At 37.6% G+C, this 14,710-nt stretch overlaps 2 protein-coding genes across 3 annotated transcripts in view; one reads left to right on the top strand and one right to left on the bottom strand.

Annotated features, from left to right (window-relative positions):
* Window positions 1-4,240, top strand: part of LOC131971402 (adenylate cyclase type 6-like) — a 62,856-nt gene extending 58,616 nt beyond the window's left edge. Inside the window, exon 24 of the mRNA XM_059332830.1 lies at window positions 1,392-4,240. Coding sequence (XP_059188813.1) covers window positions 1,392-1,520 — 129 coding nt within the window. The 3' untranslated portion in view covers window positions 1,521-4,240. The remainder of the gene's footprint in view (window positions 1-1,391) is intronic.
* A 2,853-nt stretch (window positions 4,241-7,093) lies between these two features.
* LOC131971410 (testis-expressed protein 49-like) lies at window positions 7,094-13,192 on the bottom strand. 2 transcript variants are annotated; one of them, XM_059332844.1, is made up of 4 exons: window positions 13,025-13,192; window positions 8,576-8,752; window positions 7,360-7,483; window positions 7,094-7,268 (listed from the first exon to the last, which is right to left on the bottom strand). In XM_059332844.1, the coding sequence occupies exons 1-4, from the start codon at window positions 13,113-13,115 to the stop codon at window positions 7,220-7,222; spliced, it is 441 nt and encodes a 146-aa protein (XP_059188827.1). In that variant the 5' UTR covers window positions 13,116-13,192; the 3' UTR covers window positions 7,094-7,219. The 2 variants fall into 2 exon arrangements, with proteins under 2 accessions (XP_059188827.1, XP_059188828.1); XM_059332845.1 differs by having other exon boundaries at window positions 7,360-7,450.
* Between the last annotated feature and the right edge of the window lie 1,518 nt (window positions 13,193-14,710).

Here is a 14,710-nt window from a genome sequence, read left to right as displayed (position 1 = left end):
CCTCAGTACAACTACATGCATTTGAACATGAAATCTTAAAAGTGATGTGTAAAAATGCACAAAATTACTTCTTGCAATTTATGTTGGTCTGCTGTTCTTGCACTGAAAAAAAAAAGAAAACACAATAAGTGGTTATTTTTTATTTGCTTCAAACCTTTTGTATTCCTATTTATACTGTTAAACATGCATTTGAGCATGAAATATGTTAAGTTACTGCACTGTAAACAAATAGACACAAGATAAACAAATAGACACAAAATGACCAAAAAAGACACAAAATGAACAAAAAAAAGACACAAAATGAACAAAAAAAACACAAAATGAACAAAAAAAACACAAAATGAACAAAAAGACACAACATGACCAAAAACATGAAAATGTAAAAGAGCAGTGTAAAAATGCACAAAATTACTTCTTCCATAAATGTTGGAGTGCTGTTCTTGCACTGAAGAAAAAAAGAAATCACAGTAAGTGGTTATTTTTTATTTGCTTCAAACCTTTTGTATTCCTATTTATACTGTTAAACATGCATTTGAGCATGAAATATGTTAAGTTACTGCACTGAAACATATTTAAAATTGTAGTTTCATTATATCTGGTTAAGTGCATGGTCCTATATGTGGCCCTGTGGTAGTGTTGATGAAAAATTATGGCCCCCTCCAGTATTTAAATTGCCCATCCCTGCTCTAATTTCATTGAATTGGACAATGCTCTGAGTTAGTTTTATACATTTTCTGAGTTCTTTAAGGCAGTCCTGCAAAAATGCAGGAAATTCTGCTATGCAAAAATAGCTTCACTCTCATTCAACAACTACAATAAGCTGTCCAGGCTGCTAAAAACTGGACCCCTCAGTCTCTGGTTCAGTCAAAACCCTGGTCTGGATTAATGATTAAAAAAATATATCTTGGATCCTAATCTTATCAGATAAATATCATCATCATCATCAGAAATTTTATTGAGTAGGATAAACCCCTTGAGAGGAATCCTCTCGTTTTCGAGGGGGTCCTAAAGTACATTACAAAACAAAACACTCAACAATTTACAGACATACAACAACAAAGACAACAGGCATCAACACAAACATAACAAACAAAAAATGAACACAAGAATGAACACAAGAATAATCACAACTTCTCAATGGCCACAAGTTGGCCATAACATTAGCCTAGTAAAACTGAAAGAAGTAACATAATATTATTGTAAATTGAAATTGCATTTTTAAAAATAAAAAATATAAAAAGATAAAAAATATGACATAATATTATCTGAAACATGTGCAGTTTAACTCAAAATAAGAAGACAGGGCATATTTAAAACTATGAAAAGACGTCAATGATCGTCAAATATGTTTGCAGCTTCATATGAATCTATATTTTCTGTTCTGCTCTCAGGTGACTACAGACCTCTACCAGGTGCTTGCAAATAAAGGGTACGTGCTGGAGTGTCGTGGGGTGGTAAAGGTTAAAGGTAAAGGGGAAATGACAACCTACTTCCTGAACGAAGGACCGCCCAACAGTTAGCAGCCGTGGCAGCAGCAGCAGATGTCGGGACGATCCCCACTGCAGGGACACAGCACCACTGAGCGAGGACTCACAGTGTGAGCGAATGGCTAAAAACTAGAGACGCCATCACTTGAATCCCAAGTAAAGAGGAAAAAAAAACTTTAAAGACTTCAAAAGGAAAGTGTTCTTGATGAGAGGAAAATGTTCTCGTTTGACAGCCATTTTGGCTCACATACATGTTGAAGGACACGTGTTTTTCTCATGTCTAGCCTCTCTCTCAGGCTTCTTGAAAGATGCAAAGTCTGTTTATTTAAAACAACGCCTTTTAGCCTGTGTCAAAAGAAGATTACCGCTGTACATAAGGCTACTTTTTATTTTTACTTTGTTTTGGTTTTTTTTCCGGTAATTTTTTTTTTAAATTTCACATGAATTATGAACAGGTACTCATGTTTTGTTTCTGAATTAATTATTTATTTTGATCTCGATGTTTTGTGCAAAAGGTCCTTTATGAAAAAGTGTGAATACATACGTGCACAAATATCCAGTTTATTACACGTTTATAAGTGTGTATGTACATGCATATTTGTGTGTGTATGAATATATGTATAAACTGAGGAGGAATATATTGACCAAAGACTAAAGTATTTACTAAAAGCAAGGCAAGACATGTTTGATATGTTCTCGCTAAAGTCAGCAATGATCACCGCCTATTTTTTAGGCAGGAGGCCTGAACCCTCTGTCTTTTTGGCCAACTGCTGGCAGCACAGGCTGCTTTATTGTTTTCATAAAATATGTACAATTAATTTATTTTGTCTGTCTGTCAGGCAGCAAAGAGCTTATGACTTTAACTCTAAATTATGATGTTGCCCACAAACTCTAAACAAAATGACTAAAGACGACTAAGGATGTTATAAGAAGGTGATATCTAAAATCTATATTTTTATCTCTGAGGAGTAGAAGTACCTCCAGCAGGGATTAGGATCCTCTTCATCTTTCATTTTATGTCAGATTGGTTCCTTAGAGCTTGAGCGGCCAGTGTGCAGCTGGTTTTGGCCATTACAGCATATTGTCATCGACTGCTCCTTCCCGTTCAGAGAAGTATTTTTTTGGTGCAAATGGAAATGAAGGAACTTAGATCCAGAGCCATCGAGGGTGGGGGGGGGACCTCGGATTTCAACGCAGTGGTACAACACAGCCTGATTCTTCCATGAAGAAGAAGAAATAGATGAAGGAAAGAAATATATATTGATTTTGACTGAATACTGTGCTTTGTAATCCTGAAGGGGCATAACTATTTTCACTGTGAGGTTTTTATGATACAACAAAAACTGCTTTCTTGCCAAACATAACCGCTTTGAAGCATGTCTGATTGTGGTATCTTGTTTTCATTTTTGTTTGTTTTAACGTAGGGTATTTTGTATCACTTCTGTATCCATCATTTGTATATTCTTAATGTTGTTATTATTATTATTATTATTATTACGATGATTATGATTAATTATTATGCTTATTATGATGATTCCATTCCAATGAAAAGGATCAAAGACCAGCACGCTTTCTTGTAAAATGCCAGTCGTAAAGCTCAAGCTCACTGGTACCAACTGATCAACTGCAGCCAATGAATTCTGCTGTTCAGTCCTGATGTACAATACAGTATTTCAGCTGGCGCTAGGTGTGATCATGTATAGTAATAACCATTAGCTGCCTTTGCAGCAGAACCCGAGTGGTGTATGCTCACATAAGCATAGCAGTAAACACACATATACAGATGATTCACTGTGCTTTTTTTTATTTTTATTTTTATTTTATTTATGCCACTACTGCAGTATTGTAAATCTCAGTCCGGCTTGAAGGTGACCTCTCCCTCCTACACATTCACTTCTCAGCAGTAACAAATCCCTGGTGTTACACTATGTGAAGAGGACAGAATTAATAAACCTACACATATATTTCTTGTATTTCCCCCTCACTCAGTAGAAGTACTAATAGCTGAGTTCGATTGCCTTAAGTTAATATAAAACAAATCATAGAATAACACTGAATAGGAACAGTGCCTGGACTGCTGATGTTTGGACGGGGAGAAAGGGATGAGGGCTCGTGGAGAATCATTTCCAGTAAACATTCTCATCATTGCAACAATCTTGGTTTTTCTTCAACTTTTGTAATTGGGAGAATCTGCCCAGATTTAGCTCTTCCGCCACACTCAAAGACGGCGACCAACAGTTGATCATGTTTGTACCAAAGCCAGCTCACGCAGCCTTGTGCTTATTGGTCCCCTCCTGTGCAATGATATGTGGCCTCGGGTCATGGTGGTGGGAGCACCAGAGGACAGTAATATAACGGAGATCACCAACTAACAAGTGAACTGTGACCAATGAAGAGAGATTCATATAAGCAAAGAGTTTATAGAATGGACACGAGTTTATAAAATGTGCATTGTATGTATTCTATTTCTATTGGCTGTCCATAGACTTGTGTTGATTGTTAACTCTTGGGATGTTTTGGGGGGAGACCAGGAGAGGGGAGGAAGGTTGTCCCCCATACTACTGAAACAGTGTTTTGCTCAGGCCTGATGAATCCTTCCGTACTTGTTTTTGTTTTATTTGTATTTTCCCTGAGTTGGAGGAGTTGAAAGGGGAGTGTTTTTGCAAAGTTGAAGGACAAGACGAGTTGAGGACTATGACAAAGAGAAAAATAACATTTCCCCTTGAAGAAAAAATAAAAAAAAATCAATGGCTGTTTTGTGTGTATATGTATTTACTAATGCTGTTGGATGTCCTGGAAACAATTCCTGAGGCCCGCTGTACATGTACTCAATATTTTTTTAAAGTGTGCTGACCTCAGAAAATAATGTTCATATTTTTTTAGGTGGGGTTTTTATAATGGACCTATCAATAGTCATATCATATCAATAGTGTATTACCTACGGCAGCTATTCTCAACCTTGGGGTCGGGACCCCAATTGGGGTCGCGAGATGATTTCTGGGGGTCGCCAAATCATTTTGGAAGTCAGCTCTGTCTCCACTGTGTTAAAGTGTTAATGTGTTTTTAGTCGTTTGGTCACTTTTGTTTCCTTTTTTTGGTCATTTTGTGTCTTTTTTTGGTCATTTTGTGGGTTTTTTTTGTCATTTTGTGTCTTTTTTGGTCATTTTGTTTCCTTTTTTTGGTAATTTAGTGTCTTTTTTGGGTCATTTAGTGTCTTTTTTGGGTCATTTTGTGTCTTTTTTGGTCATTTAGTGTCTTCTTGGTCATTTTGTGTCTTTTCTGGTCATTTTGTGTCTTTTCTGGTCATTTTGTGTCTTTTCGTGGTCATTTTAAGTCTTTTTTGCTCATTTTGTTTCTTTTTTGGGTGATCTGAACTGTGCGTGTATTTTCTGTTCAATGAGTGGGGGTCGCGGACAACATGCATGTTAAATTGGGGGTCGCGACTCAAAAAGGTTGAGAACTACTGACCTACGGTACATGGTGGTTGGCACTCCCCCCAGTTTGGATAAGCAGGAGTACTGACATGAAAGTTAAGCAAAGTACTCCTGTGGACTATTACAAAATCCATAATTTTTACTGTGAAATCAACAGACTTGTTAAGAATATTTGAGGCTTTTTGCAGAGCCACCACCCTGTTTGGGCAAATGGGGAGGGGGTTGGAAAACTAGCCGAAGAAATCCACCCAAACAAGGACGGTCACTAATGAAAAGCACTGGAGACCAAACCAATATTATCCAGATACAGACCTGCAGGACCAGCAGTACCGCTGACACACCAAAAAGTTATGGTAGGTATCAGCCTTTGGAATTTAACTAATCTGACACTTTTGTTGTACACTGTAAAAAAATAATTGTTAAATTTACGGTAAATTACCGGCAGCTGTGGTTGCCAGAACTTCACCGTAAAAAATACAGTGAGGGGGTTTTCTTCTGTAAATTTAAATATCAGCAAAAACTAATTTAGACTGAATATTCTCGTTATTTTTAAGGTAACTGGGTCATTCATTCACACATCATGGCAAATCGCCATTAACTTTACATGAAAATGTTATATTTTTACAGCAAAACTGTGTGTTACCTACAGTTCATGACAGTAAAAGTAAAAATTGTGCTATTCCTTGATTTACGGTAATTAAAAGTGTCTACTACAGTGATACACAATTTTTAATTTTACGCCCCATTCCTGATGCAATTTGACAGTGTTTTACTGAAATTTCTACAAATATTTTTTACAGTGTACTGAATGAAGTCCATTAAGTAATTTTTGTTTTTCTTTTGAGGAGTCTGGGATATTAGTGTTTAAATTTGGCCAGATCTCCTTTGACTTGAAATTTCACCCTGATGACCTGTGAAAAACAAGCCTACATCCATCATAACCCCTTCAGGATTCAGGCGTCCTGCATATTTTTTTTAAGCAATAATATAAAACATGTTTTCTTTGCAGATCAGTGGTGAAATGTTCCTAAACAGATCATTTCTTAATTTCTTCTGCTTGTTCATACACCGTTATGTTTCCTCCTTTTAGACCTTCAGGTTACCTGCTGTGCACCAGGTGAAGATACTAAACTCAACTCTGCTTTCAATTATTTCCACTCCCCCAAAATTCAGAAGTTAATTTCCAACCCCTCTAGAGGGCAGTACAATTTCACTCTCACTGCACCACTCCAGTACTGCCTGTGAACCTACAGATGACTTCTTATCTTGTGATGTATGGCCAGTTGACTTGTTAAATATAAATGTGGGATTAGATTTTAATTATCTGGATAAATTCAATATTTCCTTGATTAGCCCTGTGACGTCTAGCATCCACTCACCCCTTCCTTTCCAGCAGTGTAGAGCAGCTATTCTCAACCTTGGGGTCGGGACCCCAGTTGGGGTCGTGAGATGATTTTTGGGGGTCGCCAAATCATTTTGGAAGTCAGCTCTGTCTCCACTGTGTTAAAGTGTTCACGTGTTTTAGTCTCTTTGGTCATTTTGTGTCTTTTTTGGTCAATTTGTGTCTTTTTTTTAGTCATTTTGTGTCTTTTTTTTTAGTCATTTTGTGTCTTTTTTAAATCATTTTGTGTATTTTTTTTTCATTTTGTGTATTTTTTTGGTAATTTTGTGTCTTTTTTTGTCAATTTGTGTCTTTTTTTGGTCATTTTGTGTCTTTTTTTGGTCGTTTTATTTCTTTTTTTGGTCATTTGTGTCTTTTTTAGTCATTTGGTGTCTTTTTTGGTCAATTTGTGGTCATTTTGTTTCTTTTTTGGGTGATCTGAACTGTGCGTGTGAGATTGTGTTCAGTGAGCAGGGGTCGTGGACAACATGCATGTTAAATTGGGGGTCGCGACCCAAAAAGGTTGAGAACTACTGGTGTAGAGAACCTGCCTACCTTTAGGTAATGTAAAAATAAGAAAGGCCCTTCTTTAGAAACATTATTTGGTTTTTCCTTTCTGTGCTATTGTAGAAACAAGAAGCAAGATGGCAGACTCCATAGAAGAGGACCTGCTGCTTTTGGAAATATAAAAGGGCTGCTTATATTCAGTTTCTGCCAATCCCAAATACTGGCCCTTTAAGTGTATTGTATATTTTTACCTCCTGACCTCCTCTTTAAAAGTTAAACGCTAAAACAGTTAAGAAATATAATTCAACAAGGCAGTTACTCAAAGCCCCAAAGACTCAATGTCAGAAATTCACATCAAAACTGATCCGGCTTCTGATGAGTGTGTGTGTGTAATTGAAGAAGAAAGGCTGTCAGAACAGGCTGAACTCCCGGTCAGTTGTTGACATTTCTTTGACAAACCTGTGGAAGTAACCAGTGGATTAAATTCACAGAGATCTGTCTTATATATCAAAATAATTAAGTTAATTAAATATTAGGAAATGTAACCTACTTTGTCATCTCACTGTTTTTTCGGGGAAAGCGTTTGACTTGGGTCCATGGTTCAGGTGTCCTGGACGTCATCCATCCATACTGCTGGTTGTCTGTCAGAGGCATTATGTACAGCTGGTTAGGGGCTGAAGAGGAGACAAAATAGACACTTTCATCAGGGATAATGAATTCAATTTAAATTAAACTCTAGTCCAGGGGTGTCAAACTCAAATACACAATGGGCCAAAATTTAAAACTTGAATAAAATCGCGGGCCAACATTGAACATATAAACCTTTTAATATATACCAAACATGTTTTGCTTTAACATTAAATATGGAACCAGCAACGCTTATAAACATACAATATATAACTAAATAGTGCAGACATGCAAAATCAAATTTCAAATAAAAATCAATGTCATTAATTTATTAAATAAAAATCGTATGCCTCTTTTCTATTTGCATCCTTCTGATTTAAATATCAAAATAAACTTTTTCAACAGGTTAATAAATTCTGCCTTTCTTTTCGCCATTTTTGGGAAGGGGTAGCTGGGAGACAGCTCTAGCTTGAGGTTGCTATGACGACTGTCACAGAGGAGCGTTTCTGGGTCCTGTCCTGATTGACGCGCCAAAACAACAGCAGGGCATTGTGGGATTTGTAGTATTAGCGGTAAATGCGCCGTATAATACCGGCGGGTCAGCTTTTATAGTACAATAATAAGATAATAATTTGGTATTGCCTCGCGGGCCAAATAAAATTACACTGCGGGCCAAATTTGGCCCACGGGCCAGAGTTTGACACCCCTGGTTTATACCAAAAACCATTTGTATTCTTCAATTTTAAAATTGTATAGCCTTTTTACAACATATTAAAAAAAAATGTATATTTAAGTCAACTAAAATACGCTTCATAACTCTCCAGCCCGACGCCTTAACCTTTAAGTTTTGCCAACTTTGAGTTTAGTTTTGAGTTCCCCTAGATAGACTAGTTTTCAAAATCATATTAATAAATGCCCAATATGACTATTAGTAATGTTGGTAGGCTAATTTAGACTTATTAGGCTGTTTAATTTTCATTTTAGGCTCAATATAAGGGTTTGCGGCTCCATTCCACCATTTTCTCGTTTTTTTGGCCAACAGTGGCTCTTTAGTTAGTAAAGGTTGCCCCCCCCCCCTGCTCTAGTCCATCAGAATATCTATATATATATATATGTCTAATATTTTTATGTCTACTCACATCTGGGTGTTTGAACCCGTTTGACCATCTCTTTGTATTGCTCATGGCTCCCATGGTGTATGTTGGCGCTGTAGGGAGGAGGCTGGTGGTAAACACTGCATGTGTCTGTACATCTGAGGGCTCGCTGCTGTTCTTGAAGAGATGGAGGCAGTCCTGCTGTGTTGTTACTTTCACCTTCTGTAAAGAGAGATATATAGAGACAGATATACTACACTGTAAAAAATGTCTGTAGATTTTATGGTGAAAAACTGCTAAAACATGACAGTAAAAGACCGTAAAATGATAAATGGGTTGCATAAATGTATATATCAGCCAAAACAGTATTTTTTACATTTAAAAAAAAAATACAGTACAGTTTGTCGTACAAAAACTATATTGTAATATATATACAAGCCGTCATTTTTGCATTTATTTTTTGTAAAAAATACTTTTTTTCACTGTTAAATGTACTAAACACCATATCTCTAACAGAAATATACTGTAATATTTAATGGTAAAATCTGGCATTTATAAAGTGTTTCTTGTCAATTATATGGCAGAGCAGCATTTCTTTTCATGGAAAATTTTTTATATTTTTACGCTAAAATATGGACTAAAATGGCAATCTTAAACAGGAAATCAACAGTGCTAATACAATTTTACCATAATATTACAAAAAGTTGCACCGTATTTATGACGGTAAAGTTCTGGCAACCACAGCTGCCAGTTTTTTTTACCGTAAAAACAACAGGTTTGTTTTTACAGTGAAATCAACAGTATTTATTTATTCTCGATTTATTATTATTTTGTTACTTAAAAACAAATCTGAAATGGAATTTGTTGTCTAACAGCACTATTATAGTCACACTTTTGATATATGTGGTGCAGATGCAAAGAAAAAGGGAAATTTGTGTTTCTGTAAGCAGAAAATGTGTCTAGTTTATTCATTTAAAAATAAGATATATCATAAGGTCCACTTGGTCTATGGTATATCCCCCATAATTTTCCTTTTTAAGGATTACTGGCTCTGGGTTCTTATGGGTTAAAAGCCTGGAGACTTTTGAAGAACCAAATAGGATGTCCTGCTCTGGCCACTCCAAGGGCTAGTCATTGGTATACTTTCATCTATAAGGTAATATTGGGACTAGGGATGGGCATTTGAATAAATCTTTTTGATCGATAATCACGAACATTAACGATCAATTATCGATTTAATCCTAAACATTTCATATTAAAAATGTCCATGATTGAAAATACCAAAGGCAGCCTGTTATTTCTCAATAAAATATTTATTTCAACCTTTTACAACCTTTAACAAGTTTGCACAACACAGTTTAAATGTGCAGAGAAAATATGCGGCGTCGGGCTGAAACAAAATAAGAGCCGGTGTTTTAACAATAAACAAATACAATTACGCCTCTTTTAAACATAATAAAAAAATATTATATGAACTAATAATAATTAAACATGAAATCAAATAATCCTCTTGCACAACATAGGCTACAGTTTACATGTGCATGTGTTTATTAAAAAAAATACGCGGAGGCGTCGGGTAGAAAACAAGAGCGGTGCATTCTCTTAAATAATAAATACATATCATCATTAAGTAAAACAAAAAGCATCATTTCAACTAAAAATAATTTAATAAATAAAATAGCCTATTACTCGTGGCTGACTTTTTTTGTTGCCAAAATGTATAACATCAAACCAAAGGCACCGCGCTGAGAGAAGACGAGAGGGAGATTCAACCTACTGATTTTTGTTAAGAAAAATGAGCATGTTCACATGCTCGGGGGTGAGGCGTGACCGCAGCCTAGTGACCGTCAGCCCCGCAGCTGAGAAAACCCGCTCCGACGGCACCGAGGTTGCGGGGATGCAGAGGTACTGTCTCGCTAACCTGGACAGCCTGGGGAACTTTCCATCATTTATTTTCCACCACTCTATAGGGCTGCAATGGAGGGGTGGAGGTGTTTCCCTCAAAAAGTTTTGAACTTCTGTCTCAATACCAGTGTCGCACTGGGTGGATGTGTATTGCTCCCCGAGGAGAAGTGCCATTGCAGAAGCGTGCGTGGTGGCAGCAACGGCGCTCTTCTGGCACGGGTCAGACAGCGCGGCCTCGTTTCCCCCAGCCCGTGGGTTAGCCGCCTGACCCGCGTCAATTCCCTCTCCCAGTTCAACCAGTTTTGCATTGGAAATCACTCTCTGTGTTGGTTGAAGAAAGCTCAAATGCTTGTGACGAGGGTCCAGCATTGATGCAATCATGGGGGCGGATGACACAAACTCGTCAGACTGAACCTGCATAAATTATGCAGAAAAATTAACTATTAGAAAAATGTCACATGTAAATAAGCACCGCACATAAGCGACATTTAGCTAAGCCTATGTCAATTTATTATGCTATAGCGGCTATTTATTATGTTATAGTTATGTTTATTATTATTATTATTATGTCCAGTAGTTCATTTTACCTTCATTCTGTTGCTGAGGGAGGACTTCACTTTGGTCTTGAATTCGGTGACTCTGGTACTGTCTCCTTCTCTCCGCATGAGATGGGTGTTGATGAGACTGAAGGTCACGGGATAAACGTTTGAGATGGAAACGTCCTTCTCGGCAGACATGGCAGTTGTGACACACTTAAGTGCTCCTAACACTGGCTGTGTCTCCTCCATCAGCTGCCAATATTCCTCCTTCAGCTCCAGGACCCTGGCATCTTGTAGCTTGGTCACGGTTCTGTCCGAGAGGACAGCAACAACAGCCCACCGCTGCTCCACCAGCCGATCGAACATCTCACAGACTGAGTTCCACCGCGTTTTACACGATTGGATGAGGCGGTGGGTTGCGAGACCCATTTGCTCCTGCTTCTTCTTCAGCGCATTGCTTGCCACAGTGCTATGGTTAAAGTGGCCAACGAGTCTGCCAGCTGCAGAGATTACCCGATGCAAGTACAGAGAAATTCCGTCATTTATGGCTAATTGAAGTGTGTGTGCAAAGCAGGCAACGGAAACCCAGCTGACTCTGGTGGGACTGTTGGCAGCCGTGACGTTGGCCGCGTTGTCGTGGACGCAGGCGATAACGCGGCCTTCAAATCCCCACTGCTCTACCGCTTCATTCATCTTCTCAGCGAGAAGGTCGGCTGTGTGCCTGCTTGGAAGGCTTTCAGTGAGCAGCACCACTGAATTCATTTGCCAGTTGTTGCAAATATAGTGGCAGGTGATTGTCATATAGCTCTCAGCTGTTAAAGCGGTCCAACAGTCCGTGGTTATAGCAACGCGGTCCGCTGTGGCTAACTCTGTTAGCAGCTCCTGCTTTCGCTCCCCGTATTGAGTTTCTATGAGCCTGGTGATGGTACGCCGTGACGGAATATGATAAGCTGGTTCGAGTAAATTAATCACAGCTTGAAAACCTTTTCCATCGACGACACTTATGGGCAGCATATCCGTTTGAATCATTCTGCAGATGCAATCTGTGATTTTCTCTGCCCGGCGTGCATCGCAGCTCCTCCGGGCTAACGCTGAGGTGATGGTGGGTTGAGAGTAGGATTCATTGTTGTTAACCACGGTCGGATGAACGTTGTTTAAATGGTACATCATTGGAGTTGTTGTTGTGTTGTACTTATACACCGTATCACAGTGTCTACAATGAACGGAGTCATTTTTTAACTCAAAATGATCCCACACCAGACTTCGCCTCGCTCTCTTCATGTTTACCTGATGTTTACCCGCGGCTAAGGCAACTCGCAGGCAGGTCAGGATTAGTTTTTTTCTGTCTGTAGGCTATATCGCCCCCCGTTGCTAGGATGTTTTATTACCGCCACATAGTGAAATTCAATACATTGCTCAGAGACACACACAAAACATGAACTCTGTTTTATAACACCTCGAATCGATAAAACAATTACGTGATCGGCAAAATTCTTAATGATCAATTATCGATAATCGATTAATCTTGCCCATCCCTAATTGGGACTGCTGCCTTCGTACATTTGCAGCTTAATTACTGTGAGAAATGCAGGATCTTATTCTCTTCGTTCACAAGATCAATTGTTGCTTTCTGTCCCTTTTTGCTCTACAGAGTTGGGTAAAAGGACATTTGTTTAGTCTGCACCTTATGCTGGAATATGCTACAGAAAGAATGGAAATTAACTGAATTTGTTCCTTTGAGCACTTTTAAATCCAAACTAAGTTATTGAGGCCAATTCCATAACATGCACTTGTTTCTCATGACGTGTTTAAGGTCTGTATGTTATGTAAATATGTAACTGTATTCTGTGTTTGCTGCCTCTTGGCCAGGGCTCCCTTAAAGAAAAAGAGGTTCTTAATCTCAATGGGATATTCCCTGGTTAAATAAAGGTTAAATAAATAATAATAAAAAGGTGTTTTTGTTCGCTACAGTTAGCTTTAGGACAGTTAGATGAAAAATCCTACAATCAAAAAGCGACCAGCGACAAACTAACGGTCAGGCTCTTCTTACCCCGGGAATGAGACGCTCCTCTGGGATTCACTATCATTTTATCGCCTATTGGGTTTTGATAACCCAAGTGTGTCAAACCGAAGAAAGCCATATAGCAGTAGAGTTAGAAACAAGTTTACAACCGATACAGAGAGAGAGAAAGAGAAACACACACAGCAGGTAAATAAATCACAACTTTTGGTTGAGGTGTAACCATGGCAGCAAGTCCCAAACGCACGCGGTGTGACGTAAGGGAAACGTTGAAACCGTTGAAACCATAGACCGGAAACCTGCCTTAAACCTTATAAATTTTGCATCTCTAATAAGATTAAAGAAATACACTTTAACATTTTACACACAATCTCCCCTTGCAATGCAATACTAATACTAATACTAATCTAAGTTTATGGATATGGACAATAAAGGTGTCTTCTGTGATGTGGAGGAATCTATTGCTCATGCATTTTGTGAATGTAATGTTGTGCAGGATTTTTGGATGGACTTGAGAAATCATTTGTACTCGTAGTGCAGAATGGCCCCACTCAAATTGTTATATATTATTAGGTTATTATTAGGCTATAATTGATGCATTTATGTCAGCAGCGTTTTAATTTTCATTACCTAATATACTGTTATGAGGTTTAATTAAACAAAAAAATCTGTTGGCTAAATGTAGTGGAGTAAAAAGTACAATATTTGCCTCAAATTTAGGTGAAGTAAAGTATAAAATTACCTAAATGAAAATTATTAAGTAAAGTAGTCTACAAATACCTCAAAATTGTACTTAATTATAGTACTTCAGGAGGAGATGTATTTAGTTGCATTACACCACTGCACTGAACTCAACCAAACTAGAAGTAAATAAAGACACAGACAACATGACAAATAAAAATGAGTTTCACCACCTTATTTTACAACAGAGAACAAAATGTATTATTTTTTTTTATATTTTTTATGTTTTTTTTCAGTTTACCCAACCCTTACTACAGCAAAAACATTCTACTAGTTTGTTCCTGGTTGGACAGACGCCATATTTTTTCCTTGAGGAAACTTCCTTAAAACGAAATATTTTATTTATGATTTCCTTGTTTCTCGTACCATGTACTTTCACATAATTTGTACATAATTCTGTACAGCTGTGTGTTGCTAAAGGTCAAATGTGATAGAAGAATCCCTGATTTTCACATGTTTAGACTATTTCTGTTTTAGCTTCCACTATAATACCATCACAAACCTGGCTAGCATTGAACTTTAAACCGGTCTGAGCAGTTATGGCTCTTCATACTTCATAACTGTGTACCAGTCTGTGGAGACAGACCGGTACATGTTTATATAAATGGCAGAAGAAGATTTCCCTATCTGACTCCCAACAACCAGTGTGATCATAGTGTTACTGAAAAAGCAGGTGGAGGGTCTTCTTTATGTCTGGCAGCCAAACTATAGTAAGTATACCTATTCAAAAAAGATTTTTAAATATAATTTTTGAAAATGTGTCATTTGTTGTCTAGTTCAGAACTTGGTATGTCTCTATCCTACATAAGCCTGATATGACAATGTAGCCAATAATCTAATAAAAATAATTATAATAAAACTAATCATCTTTATATTGGGCTTTGTTAGAAGGCTACAATACCTTAACTGCCTCTGTTACTTTGAAACAATGTCTTGCATGATTAATGGCATTTTATAATTTATTACTTTCATGTA

The sequence above is a fragment of the Centropristis striata genome, chromosome 5 (genome assembly GCF_030273125.1).
Source record: "Centropristis striata isolate RG_2023a ecotype Rhode Island chromosome 5, C.striata_1.0, whole genome shotgun sequence".
Lineage (NCBI taxonomy): Eukaryota > Metazoa > Chordata > Actinopteri > Perciformes > Serranidae > Centropristis > Centropristis striata.
This window is presented reverse-complemented; position numbering and strand designations above follow the sequence as displayed.

Coding starts and splice junctions, on each gene's coding strand:
- LOC131971410 (XM_059332844.1), bottom strand. CDS start 13,115: ATGGCTTTCTTCGGTTTGACACACTTGGGTTATCAAAACCCAATAGGC. Junction 8,753..13,024: donor AGGAGCGTCTCATTCCCGGG/GTAAGAAGAGCC, acceptor CTCTCTTTACAG/AAGGTGAAAGTAACAACACA. Junction 7,269..7,359: donor AAAAACAGTGAGATGACAAA/GTAGGTTACATT, acceptor TTACTTCCACAG/GTTTGTCAAAGAAATGTCAA.